Source organism: Mytilus edulis, chromosome 7 (genome assembly GCF_963676685.1).
Source record: "Mytilus edulis chromosome 7, xbMytEdul2.2, whole genome shotgun sequence".
In the NCBI taxonomy this organism is placed as follows: Eukaryota; Metazoa; Mollusca; class Bivalvia; order Mytilida; family Mytilidae; genus Mytilus; species Mytilus edulis.
This window is the reverse complement of record NC_092350.1, coordinates 10154482-10175477: the sequence shown is the minus strand read 5'-3', so window position 1 is coordinate 10175477 and position 20996 is coordinate 10154482. Positions and strand designations below refer to the sequence as shown.

General features: G+C 31.7%; 1 protein-coding gene across 1 annotated transcript; it reads right to left on the bottom strand.

The window, feature by feature from the left end:
- Positions 1–12004: 12004 nt before the first annotated feature.
- LOC139529901 (uncharacterized) lies at positions 12005–18858 on the bottom strand. The gene is made up of 3 exons (XM_071325860.1): positions 18122–18858; positions 13959–14004; positions 12005–12415 (listed from the first exon to the last, which is right to left on the bottom strand). The coding sequence occupies exons 1-2, from the start codon at positions 18562–18564 to the stop codon at positions 13959–13961; spliced, it is 489 nt and encodes a 162-aa protein (XP_071181961.1). The 5' UTR covers positions 18565–18858; the 3' UTR covers positions 12005–12415.
- Between the last annotated feature and the right edge of the window lie 2138 nt (positions 18859–20996).

Here is a 20996-nt window from a genome sequence, read left to right as displayed (position 1 = left end):
ATATTTTAATAAAAAAAAACACACTTATACAGATGATCACACATTTTCAAGGATTTGTATAGAACTATATGACACTAGAAATAAATAGTTACAGACACTAAAATACTGAATTAGTCTACATGTTTTCCAAAAAATTATGATTTAAAGTCACATGAAACCTAAAAAAAATGGTGCATATGTTTTTTTATGTTTATAAAAAAAAGATAGTTGTCATTATTAAACTTATATACACATATTTTTTTCTGAAGAAAATTCTTTAATTTGTTCACATTTAGAAGTTTACTTTTTTTAATTGCTTGCTTCCAACTAGAAGCAGTTCGCCAACATATTTTCCGTCATGATTCAAATTGACCTTTGCGTGACCCTCTCGTAAAAATGCGGTGATCGCAATACGCATGGATTTGTTACAGAAATAAACTATTATCTCATTGTACATGGTATACACGTGCTCAATATCTATGCTTCTTTGTGGATTGTTTACGTGACAATCGTAAACTACGGCTTCAAAACACGAAAATTAAATAGCTGCCGTATTTCCAATTCATAACAGACAGAGAGAGAGAAAATGGCGATTATACGATTTTTTTGCGTAAAAAATGATAAAATCGTGCACAGAAGACTTAGTTTATGATACAGATAAATTTATTTTATTAAAGTGTCACGTGTTCAGTGATCTTACACAATAGTAAAATATTAACACAAGTACAAGATCATAAAAAAAAAATCAACACCCAGCCTAAAAAGACTTATGAGACACTCAATCACACATTGTAAAAAAAAATTATATAAAAAGAAAAGGAAATGATAAGAAATCTCATGTATTTATCTTGCAAACCTGATAAATTAAATGGACTAATAAAAATTAGATTTTAAAGAAATGTAAGAATGTTAAATACACCTAGTTTAAACATTGCATCTAACGACTAAAACAAAATTATGTGTAAAACTGCGATAAGAATAAAATATTACTTTATATTATAATTTAAAATTAATAAAAGTGATAGAAAAAAGACAAAATAAATTGAATCAACAGTACATTTAAACCACTTTCAACAATTTTCAAAAAAAAAAATATATTTAAAATGTTCTATCGACATATTACATAAACTATTACAATACATATATACTTTCATTTTTTTATGTACCAAAAGTTATTTCCCTTAATTAATAAATATTTTCTTTAAATTATCTTTTTACCCTGATAAAAAGAATAGGCTTTATGGACAATTATATGTTATAAAAAACTTTTTCTCCTGACATAAACTTTGTGAATAGAGTAGGACAGTGTTACTTGAATGTCATTACAAGTCATTAAAGCATTGAACTTGAGCTCTGTACTCATGTTTTCAAAATTTTCAATACATTGACTTGAATTTTGAAACAATTCATATCTACTGTCTTCATACAGAGTGCAAACCATTGAAAAGTGAGTTTCGTGTCTAGTCAATATCATTCAATTTACAAAATTTACATAGTCTTTTATTCAATGGAATCTGTGGTCTGGTGTATCTCCCTGTCTCTACAGCTAGGGGTAGCGATCCACTGCGGAATAATGCCATAGTTCGCGTTACGTTTCTTGGTAAAAGTGATAGTGGCGTTATGAACAATATCAGCAACATGTAAATCGTTCGCAAGTTTGTCTATTTGATGATGCCACCCTTTTCGTCGCCGCGAGGCCCACGCTGCTACTTTTGATATTTATAGATTATCGTTGGTCATCTCAACGAGATTGATTTTCTCGCTTGAGCTGGTACAGCGAAAGTGAGAAAAGCAATCGAGTTGAGATGACCAATGATAATCTGTTTATCGCTATTTTACCTATGAGGACGTTGTCAATTTCATGTCAATTTCGTTAGCAACGCCACGTGGCCTCCTTAGTTTCTAGCGATAATTTTCCCATCTCAAGCGAGAAGCATGATATGAAAATTATCACAAAAAAAGATCAAAAGAAAAATGCACAAAATAGCGATAATTATAGATTATCGTTGGTCATCTCAACGAGATTGATTTTCTCGCTTGAGCTGGTACAGCGAAAGTGAGAAAAGCAGTCGAGTTGAGATGACCAATGATAATCTGTTTATCGCTATTTTACCTATGAGGACGTTGTCAATTTCATGTCAATTTCGTTAGCAACGCCACGTGGCCTCCGTAGTTTCTAGCGATAATTTTTCCATCTCAGCGAGAAGCATGATATGAAAATTATCACAAAAAAAGATCAAAAGAAAAATGCACAAAATAGCGATAAATAAGTCTATCATCGTTAACTCGTAAGATCTTATATTTGGTAGTTTTAAACAGCGTGAGGAAGTGAGAAAAAATGGTAAAAACCTAAAAGACACCAATTTTGGAATTTCAGAACAATTGCCAGGTGAAATACAAAAACGAAGGAAAACTCTACTACCTGAACTTAAAAAACTGCGCGACGAAGGACATAAAGCTTATTTTGTGAGAGACAAGATACATGTTGGTGGCAAAGAATACAAAAAATAGCAGCACACTAGAGGGCAATTTAATAACATTAGATGTCTCAGTTGGAACGTTCATGGTTTATATTCATGTTTTGATGATAATGACTTCCTTAATATGATCAATGAATATGATTTAATTTTTTTTATGTGAAACTTGGTTGAGTGATAGCGAAAGGCTTGATATCTCAAATTTCGAAATTTTAACAAGCTTTTCTAGAAAAAAGAATATTGGAGTTAGAAGGGAAGGTGGTATTTCTGTTTACTGTAAACCTTATATTTATAACGGTATTATTGTAGAAAAAATATTAACAAATGGTATTGTTTTAGTGAAACTAAAAAAAGATTTTTTTCATATGCAAGATGACATGTATATATGTTTTGTTTATATTCCACATGAAAGATCGTCATTTTATTCAATAAATGATTGTGACTTTTTTAATTGTATTGAGAGTATTTTTTTAGAATATTGTAACAAAGGTAGTGTGTTTGTATGCGGCGATTTTAATAGTCGCACTGGTTTAATTAATGATATTCTACCTTCTGATAATCTAGATAGGTACATTGATGTTATGTGGCATGATGAAGTTCCCAATATCCCAACTCGTTGTACGTTGGATACTATTGCTAACCGATTTGGTAAATTGCTTATACAACTGTGCTATAACACCGGTCTAACAATTTGCAATGGAAGACTTGGAAATGATCGAGATGGAAAATTTACATTTTGTTCACCTAATGGTCGCAGTTTAATTGACTATATGTTAGCTTCACCAAATGATTATGATAAAATTTCAAACTTTGGCATTCTTAATATTAATGAATTTTCAGACCACTCCCCCCTTGTGTTTGAAGTTGGTATCAAAACTGTTACAGAAGAAAATTTGCCAAAATTATCCAGCTTTATAAAATGGAAAAAAGATAAAGTGGAAGAATATAAAACTAAGTTGAACTTGCACAAGAACGTTATGACTGAGATTGTTGAAAATTTACAACAAGTTGGTGATGCAAACTCGGCGGTAAAGTCATTAACGGATATTATTTATAATTGTGCGTTTGAGGTGTTCGATCGGTAGTTCAAGATTGACCCATGAAAAGGAATTTAATCAGACAGTAAAACATAATGAGTGGTTCAACCAGAGATGTAAACTTGAGAAAGCTCAGTTCAATTCAGTTCGTAATACCTTTTTACGTAATGGAAATGAAGCAAACAAACAATTATATATACAGGCACGAACAAAATATAACAAGATTAAACGTTCTGCAAAATTTCAATATAAAAAATCGAAAGGTATTGAATTGTGCAAACTGGCAAAAACGGAACCAAAAGCATTTTGGTCGAAAATTAGACGAAAAACCAAATCATCGTGTAAAGTTGATGCGGACAGTATGTACAAGCACTTTAAAGCCGTCTTGGGTGGTGACCAAAAAGAAATATCGTCAGATATTAAAAAATTAATTAACGATCCATATGTGAATAATCTTTCTATTGAAGAACTTGACTGCACTATCACATATTTCGAAATTAAAGACGCACTTAAAAACCTTCGAATGGGTAAAAGTCCAGGATTCGATAAAATCATAGGAGAAATGTTCATGTCCGATTCCGAACTTTTTGTGCCTATTCTATTGACGCTTTTTAACTTTCTGTTCGATAATGGTTATTACCCTGAAAATTGGAGTGATGGAATTGTTATTTCTGTGCCGAAAAAAGGGGACCTGTCAAACCCAAATAATTATAGACCAATCATACTTGTCAGTATATTTTCAAAACTTTTTACTTATATTTTGAACAAACGTCTTATAACATGGGCTGAAGAGAACGAAAAGCTATTAGCAAACCAATTTGGATTCCGACCGAATAAATCAACAATTGATGCAATTTTCGTGCTTCATGGTATTATTTCTCATACTTTACAAAATAAAGAAAAACTATTCTGTGCATTTGTTGACTTCTGTAAAGCGTTTGATAATGTAGACAGACGAATATTATGGTATAAACTTTTTAACTCTGGAATAAGTAGCAAAACAATTACTATGATAAAGTCTATATATGCAACTGTGCGCCTCCGTGTGAAAACTGATGGAGAATTTTCGGAAGTGTTTGAAAATATTTCTGGCGTGAAACAAGGTGAGCCTTTATCGCCTTTACTTTTTATATTTTTCATTAATGACATTGCTGAGGAGCTTGAAACAAGTAACAACGACGACTTCGTTAGTGTGAATGGTATTTTGATTCATCTGCTACTTTTTGCTGACGATACAGTTTTATTCGGTAAAACACCAGAGGCACTGCAGCTACTTCTTGATAAACTTCTAAAATATTGTTCAAAATGGAACATTGAAGTGAACAAAGATAAAACTGAAATAATTGTATTCCGTAATGGATGGCAACAAGTCAATCACAGTTGGTATTATGACAAGCACGAGCTCAAAGTTGTGAACTCTTTTGTTTACCTAGGGAATTTATTTCACTATAACGGAAAATTTCAGCAAACCCAAAAGAGATTATCCCAGCAAGCTAATAAATCTCTTGCGTCACTATTTAATTCATTTAAGATGTTGTACATATCAACTCAACAGAAATGTGAAATGTTCGATAGTCTTGTTGGATCGATCTTAAGCTATGGTTCTGAGATATGGGGGTTTCATCATGCCAAAGACATTGAACAGGTTCATAATAAATTTTGTAGATTTGTACTTAAAGTTGGTAAAAATTCACCTATATGTGCTGTTATCGGTGAACTTGGACATTTGCCAATGCATATTATTAGAAAACAAAGAATACTTAAATATTGGTTGAAAATTGTTACCAAGAAACCTCCTATTGTATTTGATGTATATAAAATGTTAGTTAATGATGCTGAGAATGGTAAAACAAATTGGGCGTCAAATGTTCGTACCTTGTTAAATGATCTTGGTTATAATTTTTTATGGTATAACCAAGAAAATGTATTTTTTTCATATGATGTTTTGAAACTACGCCTCTATGATCAGTTTATACAAAGCTGGCGTTCTAGTATGTTGGATTGTGAAAAATTGGATATTTTGAAAATGTTCAAAATTGACTTTTGTTTGGAAAAATATTTACTTCTTGATGTCAATGTTAAACTCTTAACACAACTTAGATGTGGTTCACTTAAACTCAACATTGAAACTGGTAGATATAATAATGTGCCTCGTAATGAAAGATTATGTCAATGTTGCAATATGAAAGCTATTGAAAATGAATATCATTTTGTAATGATTTGTCCAGCCTATAGACATCTGCGTTTAAGATTTTTGCCTAAATATTATTGTTCTTGGCCTAATATGTCAAAATGTTTATCACTTATTCAAACATGTTCAAGAACTTTGGTATTAAAACTTTGTTGTTTGTTAAATGAGAACTGGACACTACGGTCACAACTGATAAAGTAGATTATATATAATACTATTTGTTTAATATGTTGGTTTTGGTTTTTTTTTGTTTGTTATTATTTTGCTTTCTGTTTGCATTTATATTATGTCGCTTACTATATTATATATGTTGTTGATGCTATAGCATTATATTATATGCTGATTTGCAATAAACTTATTACAATTATATTTTAGACGTAGGCATGATAGTTTTTGCTTCGTATGACATTGAGGTTAATTAGTCCAAGATCTCCGCGCACCGCTGTGTTGGAGGTTCGCTTCCCAGCTGCAAGAAAGTATTTTGCAGCATTGTTCTGTACATTGTTAATTACTCTGTGGAATTTGTATCCCCAAACAGCACTACCATAGAATAAAACTGGTTCTACCATCGTCGTATAAAGTTTGTGATAAACGTTCCAGGTCATACCACCTGTCGCTATGAATTTACCAAAAAGGGCTCCCAAAGCTCTACTGACTGATTTAGAAAGTTCTGTAACTGCCTTTTCTAGTGTTAAGAACTCATCGAACCAAAGTCCCAAATATTTGTATGAGTCAATATATTCTAAGTTGTGAGTTCCACATTCAAAATCAAAGTCTGACCGAAGTATCGAAGGATTTCTAAAATGCACTACTTTGGTTTTCGACCGATTAATTTCAAGTTTCCAGTCATCACACCAAGACGCAACCTCATTAAGCATTCTCTGTAGTTTGTGTTCATCCGGCGCAATAACAGCTATGTCATCGGCATACAGTAGTATGCTTAACTCAATGTCGTCAATCTTAATACCACAGTTTAAGTTCTTTACTCGTACATACACGCATTGGTTCAAGAATTGGATAAACATTATTTTTCACCAGTCACTTGTTTCATATGACTTTAAAAAATAAAATTATAAAAAATGTCATGAAAGTTTAGCAATAGACTAAGTCTCACTCAAGAATTGGATAAACATTATTTTTCACCAGTCACTTGTTTCATATGACTTTAAAAAATAAAATTATGAAAATTGTCATGAAATTTTAGCAATAGACTAAGTCTCACTCAAGAATTGGATAAACATTATTTTTCACCAGTCACTTGTTTCATATGACTTTTAAAAAATAAAATTATGAAAATTGTCATGAAATTTTAGCAATAGACTAAGTCTCACTCAAGAATTGGATAAACATTATTTTTTCACCAGTCAGTTGTTTTATATGACTTTAAAAAATAAAATTATGAAAATTGTCATGAAATTTTAGCAATAGACTAAGTCTCACGACAATATAAAGCCTTGTGACAATCGATCATCAATTTCGGTCATGTTGATTTATCTAGATATCAGACATGTTGGTGACAGACTTGAAACTTCAAGCTGATCCATTTTGCTGGGCACAGATTCTCTCTGTCCAATAAAGTTTTAAAAAATTTCAGGGGAAAGAAAAACAATTGCCATGAAAAGTAGATTCATTGTACGGTATTGTTTGATTTTTTGAAGATAGAATTTCGCAGATCCGTGCTGCAAACAGTTTCCCTTTTTCTAAAATCATATTTTTAATGATAATTGCTATAATAAAAAAAAACTGCAAACTAAAAGCTCCCAAGAGCCTGTGTCGCTCACCTTTATCTACTGTAGTTTTGGAAATCATGTAAAATAAGTTTACAATCTTTAAAATCTTAATAAATAGATACCCCAATAATGATTGAGACCATTTTTTTTTTAAATTTAGCCCAGTCGTTAAACATGTTGAATTAAAAGTAGGCCATCCCATGCAGTGTAGTCTTACAATAGATACTTTAGAATTATCATTATTTGAATTATCGTTCAATTTGTGAGAGATCTTTGAAAAGTTTACAAAAATTTACCAAAAAATGTTAAAAATTGACTTTAAAGGGCAATTACTCCTTAAGGGGTCAGTTGGCTATTTCTTGCCATGTTTGATTTATTTGTAGATCTTACTTTGCTGAACATTATTGCTGTTTACAGGTTGTCTCTCTCTATAACAATATTCAAGATAATAACCAAAAATTGCAAACATTTCCTTAAAATTACCATTTCAGGGACAGCAACCAAACAATAGGTTATCTGATTCGTTTGAAAATTGCAGGGATGATAGATCTAAACCTGATAAACATGTTTACTCCTATTAATTTTCCTCTAAATGCTTTAGTTTCACAGATATAAGCCAAAAACTGCATTTACCCCCTTTTGACCGTTCTACTTTTAACCATGGCGGCCATATGTTGGTTGGCAGGCAGGGTCGTTCGACATATTTTTAAACTAGATACCCCAATGATGATTTTGTGCAAGTTTGGTTAAATTTGACCAATTGTTTAAGAGGAGAAGATTTTTGTAAAGGTTAACGGACGTCGATGACGACGGCAACGATGACGACGGACGACGACGGACGCCAAGTGACGAGAGAAGTTCACTTGACCTTTCAGGTGAGCTAAAAATGGAGAGAGAAAAATACACTGATATTGGCGATAACTCCTTCAAATTCACATAATAATTATGATTAATTATGGTAGAAATAAAATGCGGATATTCTTCACTTTGTGAATAAAGGGCATGATAAGGTAAACAAAAAATGCAAATGTGCATGTTGCCGTGTATGGAATAAGAAAGAGCTACATGTTGACATAGATTTGCAATACACTTAAAAGTATGTGCATCTGACGAGTATTGTACAAGTTTCAAATAAACTTAGCAATATCCACTCAATGTTTCTGGTAAATAGGGCCAGACGGACATGTACATCGTTGTGACAGTCATATCATACACCAAATATAGTAAAACTATCGCTTTAGTATATGAGAATAAACTCATCATAGAAACCAGGATTAAAATTTTGTATTTGGGCCAAACGCGCGTTTGGTCTACAAAAGACTCACCAGTGAAGCTTAAATTAAAAAAGTAAAAAAGCCAAAAAAAAGTACGAAGTTGAAGAGCATAGGACTACAAATTCCTTAAATTTTGCCAAATACAGCTATGGTTATCTATTCCTGAGGTAGAAAAGCCTTTGTTTTTCAAAAATTCGAAGTTTTGTAAACAGCTGCTTATGTATAGTTATGACCATATCAATGATAAACAGACTCAATTACAAAAATTGAAAATTGACTAATGAACCATAAAAATGAGATTAAAGTCAGATGAACCCCTCCGGACATAATCTACATCATGCAATCATTGCAGACACTCCTCTTTTACATACACCACACATTGATCTATTGCTTCTTGTATTTGAGAAACTGACTAAGTTCTCAGTACAATTTAACATTTACCATTAACTATAAACGTAAATCAAGATTATATGAAACCTGCCAGACATCATATACACCATGCAATCTTTAGATGCAAAAAATATAGTCCAATAAACATGAGGTCAAGGTCAGACAAAACCTACCAAGTAGACATGTACATCTAACAACGTATACATCAAATATTGTTGACCTTATTGCTTATGGTATAAAGAAAACAGGCCAAAACAGAAAAACTTTTCAATAACCGTTTAACCGTGATAATGAGGTCACGATCATATGAAACTTGCCAGATTAACATGTACACTTCAAAAAAACCAACTGAAATATGATTTATGAATTAAATGTCCCTCTTGTATCTGTCGCCTCTCTTTTTTTTTACCTACTGCTAAACAGTATCTGAGAAACAAACCCTATTATGTAGCTTTAAAATCGATCTTTTGTTTTCAGTGCAACATGGGAGATAACTAACAACAGGAGATACAAATCAACATTAAGCTTGAAATCCATTTTTTATTGTGAAAAAGGAGATAGTTATCCATGCCAGTCTTCTACAAGAGATAATTATTATGACAAAATAAAAAAAGTATCAATGTTTACTTGAATTCCATTTGCAGTCACTGTGAGAAGCTTTGTTTCTCCATTATTGGGACAAGGGAGATAACAATTGATGTATTAATATAATTCCTCCCAATCTTTTCAACATAATGAACAGTGTAAAGCTAATTTAAAAGTAGATATTCTTTCTTTTTAGTGCCAGATAATAATAAGTATAACTATTCACATAAACCCAGGCAAGATCATTGGCTACACTGATCTCCAGCAGAAATAAACAACTTAAGATCATTTCCCACTTCATACTACACATAATGTAATATAAAGCAACACTTCCATTCAAATCATACCTGTGAGATCCAAAAGAATCAGCTCTAAAGGTGTTTTTTTTGCATTTTTAAAGTTTTGATTATGGATTTTACCATGAAAAATTCAAAATATGTCTTTTATTTTCAGGAATTCACAATTTCTGTGTTTCTGTCCATTACACAAAATTTCAGAAAGTGGTTTTTAATCTCGACACATTCTTCTTAAATTTCTTATTCCAATTACAATGCCGATTTTGCCATTTTAATTGAAATTTTATAGTGTGTCATTTTATGTTGTGATGTTACACTATTGTTTCAGGTATGGGTGAAGGTTGGTACCTATTAAAACGTTTAAACCTGCTCTATTTGTTTGCACCTGTCTGAAGTAAGGAACCATTTTACTGGTTGTGTTTCATAAGTGTTCTTGTTTCTCGTTTTTTTATATAGATTGGACCGTTGGTTTTTCTGTTTGAATGGTTTTACACTTGTCATTTTTGGGGCCCTTTATTGCCTGCCGTTGGTGTGAGCCAAGGTTCTTGTTGAAGATTGAATTTGACATATAATGGTTTTCTTTTACATATTGCGACTTGGATGGAGAGTTGGCTAATTGACACTCATACCACATTTTCTTATATCTAAGATAAAAAGAAAAAACCTGTTTTCGATTAATAAAGCATGGACATGATCGAGTTACATAAAAAATACATATGCCAGTCCAGATATAAATTTCAGACCTTTTATATGAAAGTTGTAGATTTCTAGCTCTTTCTCCTCTTGGAATATTAAGCGTATAGTAAGTTGACAGCACGGCTGCCACCACTGCATTAACGTTCATGATTAAAAAAATCTGCAACTTTCACAACAGTAAAACAAAGATTTTTAAAACACAGTCCCTAGATGTATAAAGATTTGTTCTCAATGTTAATATATTTCCATTGAATTATATTTGTGACATTTGTTTTCAACATAAAACAAGATAAGATTGTTAGGGGAATTATTAGTTTTCAAAACTCAACAAAATCTTATTCTATGCATAAAAGCAGCTTGAAAGGAGCGAATATCTGTATAAAGTATGAAAAAATATCAAATATGTATAAATCTTTTATTTTTAAAATCTAAATGAATACTTTCAATATTTTACAATATATATATATTTTTTTGGTGTTTGGTACAAAAATAAGTATTTTTTGGTTTGGTACAAAAATGAGTATTTTTTGGTTTGGTATATAAAGTATCAAGTTTTTTTTAGAAATATACATGTTAAAACAAGTCATACAAGTGATTACTTCTCGAAATAAAAAAAGTATAAAAATGAGGTAGTAAAATCTGTATTTGTTAAAAACAATGAACACATTATGCGGATGGCAAGATTTGGAACAATCATCGAATCAAGGGGTATGAATAAAAAAAAATCCAGTTCTTACTGCAGTGTATTAATTTATTTGTTCCAAATCAATGTTACGTATATCATTTGTTCAATGAAACACTGTTAAATACACAGAAGACAAGTTCTTGGTAAACATAAACATTGCATATTTCACAAAATTAAAATAAAGTTAGAGCCTACAACACTTCAATAAATTGAAGTATATCTGAACACAACTGGTGTACCATTTAAAATATTTTAAACAGTCTCAAATTAAAATACTTCATAAACCAGATACCATACTGCACGAGGATAGTGAGTAAATATATTTACAGGCGTTAACACTCATTGATAAACAATTTAATCAAGATGTTCACCCTCATTCATTCTATGTCACTGCATATCATAGGTTTATAAAATTACAAATGTGTTTATATATTGACCCTGAAGTTTATTTAATTACAAATGTGTTTATATATTTACCATGAAGTTTTTAAAATTACAAATGTGTTTATATATTTACCATGAAGTTTTTAAAATTACAAATGTGTTTATATATTTACCATGAAGTTTATAAAATTACAAATGTGTTGCGCATATATTACACCATGATCGAAGTTTAAATAAAAAAAACATAGTCATCATTGTAATACAACATTATAAAGCACACATAATTTTCAGAGGACAAACTATTTTGTTTTTTACTTGCTATATAATCAAAAGAAATGAATCAATTAATTATTTAGATTCATCAGCATTTCTACAACTGCTTTTCCAAACCTACAAGTGAGCTAGTCTACTGTGACTTTTAACTAGGTAAAAAATTATTTAAGAATACAAAAAAAAATGTTCCTACTTCTATTAATACAATTGCTTAAAATATCATCAAGCTTTTTTTCTTTTTCTTTGTTTCCATTTTCTGCCACAATCCAGTCACATCTGCCCGAGCATCTGCCGACATCTCTACTATTATCTATAATGTTTTTTAAATAAACATGTGCAAACATCTTTTCACTGATATCTATAAACATCCGTCTCCCAGCTGTAATCATGACATCTATATACAATAAGATCTTTTAGCCTAAAATGGAAATATTATATAAGTATGATAACAAGTTTTAGTTTTGCTGTCTTGAATGTTTTGGTTTATTTCAAATGAATCAATTTATTCGCGTGACCTCAATTATGTATGTGATTAGATTTTTATGAGTTAATGTTTGTGTGATAAAATTTATGGGAGTTATTCACATGATTTAATTTATTCGATTTATTCAGGTAATTTCATTTATGTGAGTTATTCATGTGGTCATGGTGATTAGATTTATATCAGTTGTTGATTTAGTGAGGTTTATGTGAGTTATTCCTGTGATGCTATACATAAATTGAATTTCTGTTGTGAAATACCCGATCTTGTCATTTTGGAATAGTTTGGTGCAATATTTCAGAATTATAAACTATTAGTACTACCGGTGCTAGTGGTCTCCTCTAGTCATGCTTCAGTGATTACCTATATCATCAACCATATGTTCCTACAAAAGGGGGGTTCCACCATGTCCCCACCCCAACCCCATTAATCAGCCTCTGCAAATATGATATCACTCTCTCAAGAATGTATGTATACAAATTGAATAATGGGATTTCAGTTGAAAGATTTATAATACTTGTAATTTTCAAATTCAATTGACCAAAAAGACAATATTATAACAATCAAAACCAAGGATTAAACAAACTTTAAGACTCATAAAACCAAAAGACATTTACATCAACAGTTGCAAATAAGAAACAACACGATCCCCACTAAAAACCGGGAGTGAAATCAGGTGCTCCTGAAGGGTAAGCATTTCCTGCACCGTATACGGCACCCGTCGTGTTATTTTTTTTGTTCAGTTCGGTAATGATGGAAGGTTATTATGAATCTAAGGAAGAATATCAGATAAATTACTTGAGTGATGACCTTAATTTGATTGATTCATAGCCCTGTCTTAGCAACTTTTGAGAAAGCAGACAGTATTCTTCGTTCAACAAAATCAACGTAATTTGAGCTATCTCTCAGTGACTAACGTATTAATTGATACACATATACTCCATATGCTGGTGCCGCTGGGATGTTGCTACACAGAAATGGAAATTTGACTATTGGAAAATTAAAATCATCGCGTTTGTCATAAATTTTGGTATTTAACCTACCATCAGTAGTCATTTCGAGAAAAAAAAGGTTAGTAAGTTCTCTTATGTTTACATCCTGAACCAGGATAAAATTCTTTGGACACAATATGATCAAAATTCAGATACTGTGTCCAAGCTTACAGGGTTCACTCTTTGAGCCTTAGAATGTTGATGATGTGGATTATTTGGACAAAACCAGAGGACTCTAAACAGTCTCTAAAGGGGAAAGTAGGATAGAGCGATATCAAATCCTTGTAAGCAAAGCTTGGACATAGATTGCACTGAACATTTAGCAAACAACATTCATCAACCTTTAGGCTAAAGGTAAACTAACTAAAATTTGAAGTTGTCATGCATTTTCTAAATGTTTTACAGGCTGATAAATTGTTTTCGTACAAGTACAATATCATCAATGAAATGCAAGAAACTAATAACACTCAACGTATTTTAATCCTTACCTATCTATTCAGACCAAGGAATTCCCTTATACCTGGAGGCAAAATCCTGAAATATCAATTATAAACTATAAATATACATCATGTACATGTATTACATGTAAATATCATCTTAATTCAGAAATTATTAATACACTAGGGTTCCAAAATCCTCTGGAAAAGTTGACCTTAGAAGGATATAGCTATTTTTTATTGCTTTTTTGTGTGTGTTATAGACTAATTGAAAGCTTTCACCAGCATGTACACAGAAGATTTTTGTGATATAGACTAATTGAAAGCTTTCACCAGCATGTACACAGAAGATTTTTGTGATATAGACTAATTGAAAGCTTCCACCAGCATGTACACAGAGTATTTTTGTGTTATAGACTCATTGAAAGCTTTCATCAGCATGTACACAGAGTATTTTTGTGCTATAGACTAATTGAAACCTTTCACCAGAATGAACATAGAGGATTTTTTGTGTTAAAAGGAAGTTTAATTTCGTAATGGAGGATCGTATCACAACTAAACGACTAAACGAACGCAATAAAATATATAGATCATCATCTTCAAAAAGGCAGGGCACCATGAAAAAGTAAAGCGCACCCTGGAAACTGTATAAAGGGTACAACGTGCTACTCATAAAAGGATGTAGGCCTCGCCTTCTGAAAAACAGCCTAGCTGGAACACCGAAGACTTATTTTTTTAAAGGGACACTAGCTGTTAAATTCATGCTCACCGATTTTACTCAAATTCTCATATTTGATTTTAAACAATCTAAAACATCATTGATATTGTTATCTCAATGCTCTTCAACTTCGTACTTTATTTGGCTTTTTTTTTTTTTTTTTTTTTTTTTTTTTTTTTTTTTTAACTTTTTTGGATTCGAGCGTAACTGATGAGTCTTTTGTATACGAAACGCGCGTCTGGCGTATATATAAAATTTAGTCCTGGTATCTATGATGAGTTTATTTACAACCACTGGGTCGATGCCACTGCTGGTGGAGATATATTTCCCCGAGGGTATCACAAGCCCAGTAGTCAGCACTTTTTGAGCTGAGATGAATTATCATTGATATTGTTATATTTATAAATCAACTGTTTACAAAATTTTGAATTTTTTGAAATACTAAGGCTTTTCTACCTCAGGCGTAGATTACCTTAGCTGTATTTGGCAACACTTTTAGGAATTTTGGATCTCAATGCTCTTCAACTTCGTACTTTATTTGGCTTTTTTTTTTAAACTTTTTTGGATTCGAGCGTAACTGATGAGTCTTTTGTAGACGAAATGCGCGTCTGGCGTATATATACAATTTAGTCCTGATATCTATGATGAGTTTATTTACAACCACTGGGTCGATGCCACTGCTGGTGGAGATTTATTTCCCCGAGGGTATCACAAGCCCAGTAGTCAGACTTTTTGTGCTGACATGAATTATCATTGATATTATTATATTTATAAATTAACTGTTTACAAAATTTTGAATTTTTTGAAATACTAAGGCTTTTCTACCTCAGGCGTAGATTACTTTAGCTGTATTTTGCAACACTTTTAGGAATTTTGGATCTCAATGCTCTTCAACTTCGTACTTTATTTGGCTTTTTTTAAAAACTTTTTTGGATTCGAGCGTAACTGATGAATCTTTTGTAGACAAAACGCGCGTCTGGCGTATATATACAATTTAGTCCTGGTATCTATGATGAGTTTATTTATCCAAATTATAAAAAGTCTAAAACAAACAATTTACAGGGAAAGGGCTCCATAAAATGTAGCTTCGTTTACTGTTGTTTTTTTTTTTAGTCTAGATGCTATCTAGCTAACTATCTAGTTGACCTCCGATGGCCACATAAGCGATAAAAACATAAACATAGATATTAATAGATATCTAAACTCGTGCAATTTGATTTTTCTAGGTCTGTTTAATTTCATATTATAGATCAAAATATATGTTAACCATCGTTTCTACCTGTTATAAGATTGATTTTTTTGTGGATCGAACCAGTCAATCAAGTGATTTACCTTGTTTCTCTTTCAAAGTTGACATTCTTTTCCTTTAAATAACTGAACACAGACAGTGCATGCTTTATTCATCTCTAGCTAACGAATTGCATTGAAGTTCATATGAATATGGATTTAATGAGGTCGAATTATTCACTTGCAAGTGAAAAATTCATCATCAATGTTTCTTATCTTATTTTGACAAAATTGAACCATACTGGCTGACAAAAGCGAATGATTATTTCACTATTTCAATTTCATAAATGATTGAACCAAATATAATCGTATTTTAGATTTTTTTCTATATCTCGTAGCTAGTGATCTTTTTCCTTATTCTATTTTTATTAAGGATATTGCAAAAAATAGAAAAAGCAAAAAATAACTTGTCTCTCAAAGACATACATGGTTTCTCGTACACAGAAAATAGGACAAATTTGATAAAGGTATAGGATTTTTTTCTTCATATTATTTGAAGAATAATTATATAGTCCAAATAATTATGATATCTTGAAAGGCTTTTTTGGCAGTGGCTATTTTGACGAATCTGATTAAAATATCCTTATTCAAACCAGCAAGATAGCCTATTCTATATAGACATGGCTGATTTGCCAGCACCAGCTATATAGTGAATTTGTTAATTTGTAGGTTTTTTGTGATTAGTATAAATATTGTATTTATATTAGTGAAAGGAGTAGGTCCGGTAAGGACTCATTTTGGCCTCAAATTTCAGTTTCATCTGACGAAAGATTTTGCCCACTTTTTAAAGACTTAAGTGTCTATTTCACTTGATTTAATTAGTATAAGTAAAAGATTTTGACTGATTTAGTCATTAAAAACGATCCGATTCAAGCTCAAATATGAAAAATCTCTCAAATATGCCAAAAAACGTCACTTTTGAGATGGTTTTTGTCAAAAATGAAAGTGGCCGCATCCGTGTTCATCCTCAACCTTTATATATGTTATGTATTATCATAAAATACAACTTACATTTCAATATTAAGGATGAACACGAATGCGGCCACTTTCGTTTTACAAGGAAACCGTCTCAAATTTAACTAAAATGATAGAATTTTGAAGATTTCAGTAATTTAGCATGACTTTATGGTGCTACAACCCGATATATGTGCATTGTATTGTCAAAAACTGCCCATATTTATGTAGCAGAAGCATTCAACTGTCCAATAAATAACTAAAAGTTTACATTTTAACAATTTTGTAAAACTGTTATATTTTGGGGCCAAAAAGGGGTCTTACCGGACCTACTCCTTTGATATTTACTTTTGAAAGTAATATGAAAATGTGCACTGTCAACATAAAAGAATCAAATAATTACTAGTGTACCAGTAGTTAAATAAGTAAACAGCTTATTACATCGTTTGAAACACATATAATGGTTTAAAAACATTTATCAGTCAAAGTATAAATAACTATTAGAATGTATAACAAGAAAAGATAAAAACAAAATAAAAATATTGAGCATTCATTTGTTGCAATGAATTCATATCTTAACATGTAGTTGTAATTAATATTGTTAAAACCAGTCGGTGAAAGTCCCATTGCATCATATTTTGATAAAATATTATACAATATAACAAAGTCAATCACATAGCTTCAAAAATAAAAAATAAATGTTTAAATTTAACTTGCTTTTGAAAATAAAAGTCAGTTATTTGTGTAAACAAAATAATTTTTAACTTTGCTTCCGCTTACCTGATGCCAGCAAAATAACACATTTTTCTATTTTTCCAGCACCAACAACAAATTCACTAAATATTTCTGGTGCCGGTCAAATACCCATTTCTACAGAAATTAGCTATTTTTCCGGCTTAATTTAAGATATTTTAATCAGCGCCGGGAAAATAACAAAATTGCTGTTTTGCCGGTGCCGGCAAAATAGTAACTGCCTTTTAATTTCTGTGATGTCTTCATACAATGTCATAGGAAAGCGTCACAGAAAAAATGACAAAATAGCCTTTTAATTAAGACGTCATAATCATTTGGACTAAAGAATAATGTATGTGAAAACAATGCACTCAGGAGATTTAGAGGAGTCAGCTTGTCCTTAAAACTGATGCATGTGACAAATTCACAATGTAAATCAAAATTACATGCGAGCTGATAGTATCATACAGATTTTGAGGAAATTTAATTCTTCAATTAGAATTTGTATTGCAATAAAACTTACAAAGGCTGAAATTCATCTTCTTCCATAAATAAATTCTGTAATCGTTTCCCAACTTCAGCATATGGTCCATCTTCTGGGGCTTCTTCCACAACCTTGTCAATTGTGGTAAGAAGAGCAATTAATTTAGTCTGCACGATTCGATAACAGGACAGGCTGGTTCTTACAGAATCATCACCTATATGAAGATACGAATGATAGACAGATACTATCGAACTCCTATAGAAATGTTCATAATCGATATACGACGAATCGTTTTCGAGAACTGCATTAATAAGAGGTTTGCACGCGTGGCTTTCGAGATCTTGCCATTTCACCAACTCAATCTCAAATGCTTCAAGGCTATTCGGCTGGCATGTTGGACATGGAAGATCGTACGTCGGATCTAAGTTTAAAATGTTTTCAAATCCAACCGGTAATACTAAAGCTGGTGCTTGTTGTGGCATTGTCAATCTCTTAATTATGGAAACTGTCACTTTACAGAACAAAGAACGTGTTTAGAAGGGGTCTTTTGAAAAGGGTGAATAAGACGAACTCCGAGGCTTTGAAACAACCTTTCCTTGTCTCTGTTAGACTGGGATCCCGCTACATGTATGTATAATCACCTTGTTCTATATGCTCATAACATAAAAGTCACACTATAATAATTAGAGTTAAAAGTCGTTCTTATCCAATCACAGAACTTCACAATTAAAAAGTATATTTCTCATGTGAATTAAAACATCCAGTTACTATCCAACAACTGTCTCTGTTAGCTTCCACTATAAAATTACCTCTTCTTTATATCATCCAAACAATATGATAGACATAATCTTAATCTTAAAACTTATCCTTAAAATTAGTCAGTTAGCCGTTAAGATATTGTATTTAAAAATTTTAATGCCACAGGATTTCTCTACCTGTGACGTAAATCTTTTGTTCAAACTCTCCATTATTTTTCAGGAATGGAGATTAATTTTCTATTGTCCGTCTTCATTTATCCGAACGTTTTGCCCTTTGGGCATTTCCATGGGCAGTTTTGGGGATTTCTCTAATTAATCCATTTATTTAATCTTAATAAAAACTTTAAACTGGCGTGACGTGAAAAGATAAAAGGACTAAAAGGTAAAAATCGACTACTAAGCGCACCTAGCCCTTGGATTAAGATGTCAGACCACCAATTAAAAATCACTATCTGTTCAATCAAATTTTGCAATTTTCACAGCTTTCTAAATATTTTACCTTAAGTTTAACTTCATAGAAACCATGTATGTCCTGAACATAAGCGGATCCAGGGGTGTCTGGGGGGCCGCCCCCCCCCCCCCCCTTTCGTGGGAAAAATTGGTTGATTATATAGGGAATCAGTGAAGCATGACTGGAACGGGCCCCCTTAGGAAACGTTCTGGAACCGCCACTGCAGTGAATTGTACATGTATCACCTTTCTACATGCCAATTTTCAACCCATGTTTAAAATCTTCTAAGAAAGATTTACCTCTCGGAAAATAACTACTCCAAAAATAACCCCTGGTTTTCTGGAAGTCTTAAATTAGTATTAGTTTTTGGAGTAGTCAAGCCTGGAACATCTTTCCCGGTGTAAGGCAAAACACAATCCTCTAGAAGTTTCTATCTGGTGGAATATCTCACCAGAGTGTAGTACCATTGGTAACGACGGATGCGTGATGTCTATTATCATCTGTAAAAATAGTCAACTACACTTCAAGTTATGCAACTTAATAGATGACTGTGTTGTGTTCTACAAACTATTTTAATCTATTAATAAAATGTTTCCTAGTATTTTTTAATGTCTTACACTTTAATATAAAACGTTCAATAATTTCTATACAACGAACAAATATGTTTTCATAGAATTTGAACCTATCTGTCTGTAGTATACATTTATATACTCCGGTAGCTGAATTGTAACTCTGATACATGCCTTTTGTCTATTCTACTTACTAGTACATTTGGTACAATAAAAAACCTGATAATAAATTGTTCAAATAAGGCTTTTAAAAATAGTGAAATTAATTACTTTTGGAGTGTCAAAAACTCGTTGGAAGTACTTGATAAATTGCATGCATATATTGGTGATTTTGAATCTGTTCAAAGTTTTGATTTTTCTACCATATATACCACTTTGCCTCATATTCTTATTAAGAAAAAAATCACATCCCTAATTAACTGGGCATTTAAAAAGTCAGAATGCGAGTACATATGTTCAAACTCTTTTAGGTCATTTTTTAGTAGCAATAAACAAAAGAACTATGTCAATTGGACATGATTTGATACTATATATGCGCTTGAATTTTTACTTGATAACATCTTTGTTTGCCTTGGAGATTCCGTATATCGTCAAGTTATATGAATTCCAATGGGGACTAACTGTTCACCACTTATTGCGGACCTGTTTTTGTATTGTTATGAGTTACAATGTATGACTAAAATCAGCAAAGACCCATCGAAACAACATTTGATACAAAAATTTAACAATATTTTTAGATATTTGGATGATAATTGGCTCTCAATAATGACGACTTCAGTATGTATACTAAAGAAATTTATCTTGTTGAACTTACTTTAAATAAAGCTTATACTAACAATGACCACTGCCCTTTCCTCGATCTTGATATCTATATCATTAACGGGAAGTTTAATACAAAAATTTATGATAAAAGATATGGTTTTTCATTTCCTATCATTAATTATTCATTTTTAGATGGTGACGTTCCCTTGTCACCATCTTATAGTGTTTATATACCTCAACTTGTACGATTCGCTCGTGTATGTAACAACGTATTAGATTTTAGCGAAAGAAATTTATGTATTACTGAAAAATTATTACACCAGGGTTTTCGATATCACAAACTAGTCAAAACATTTACTAAATTTTATCATCGG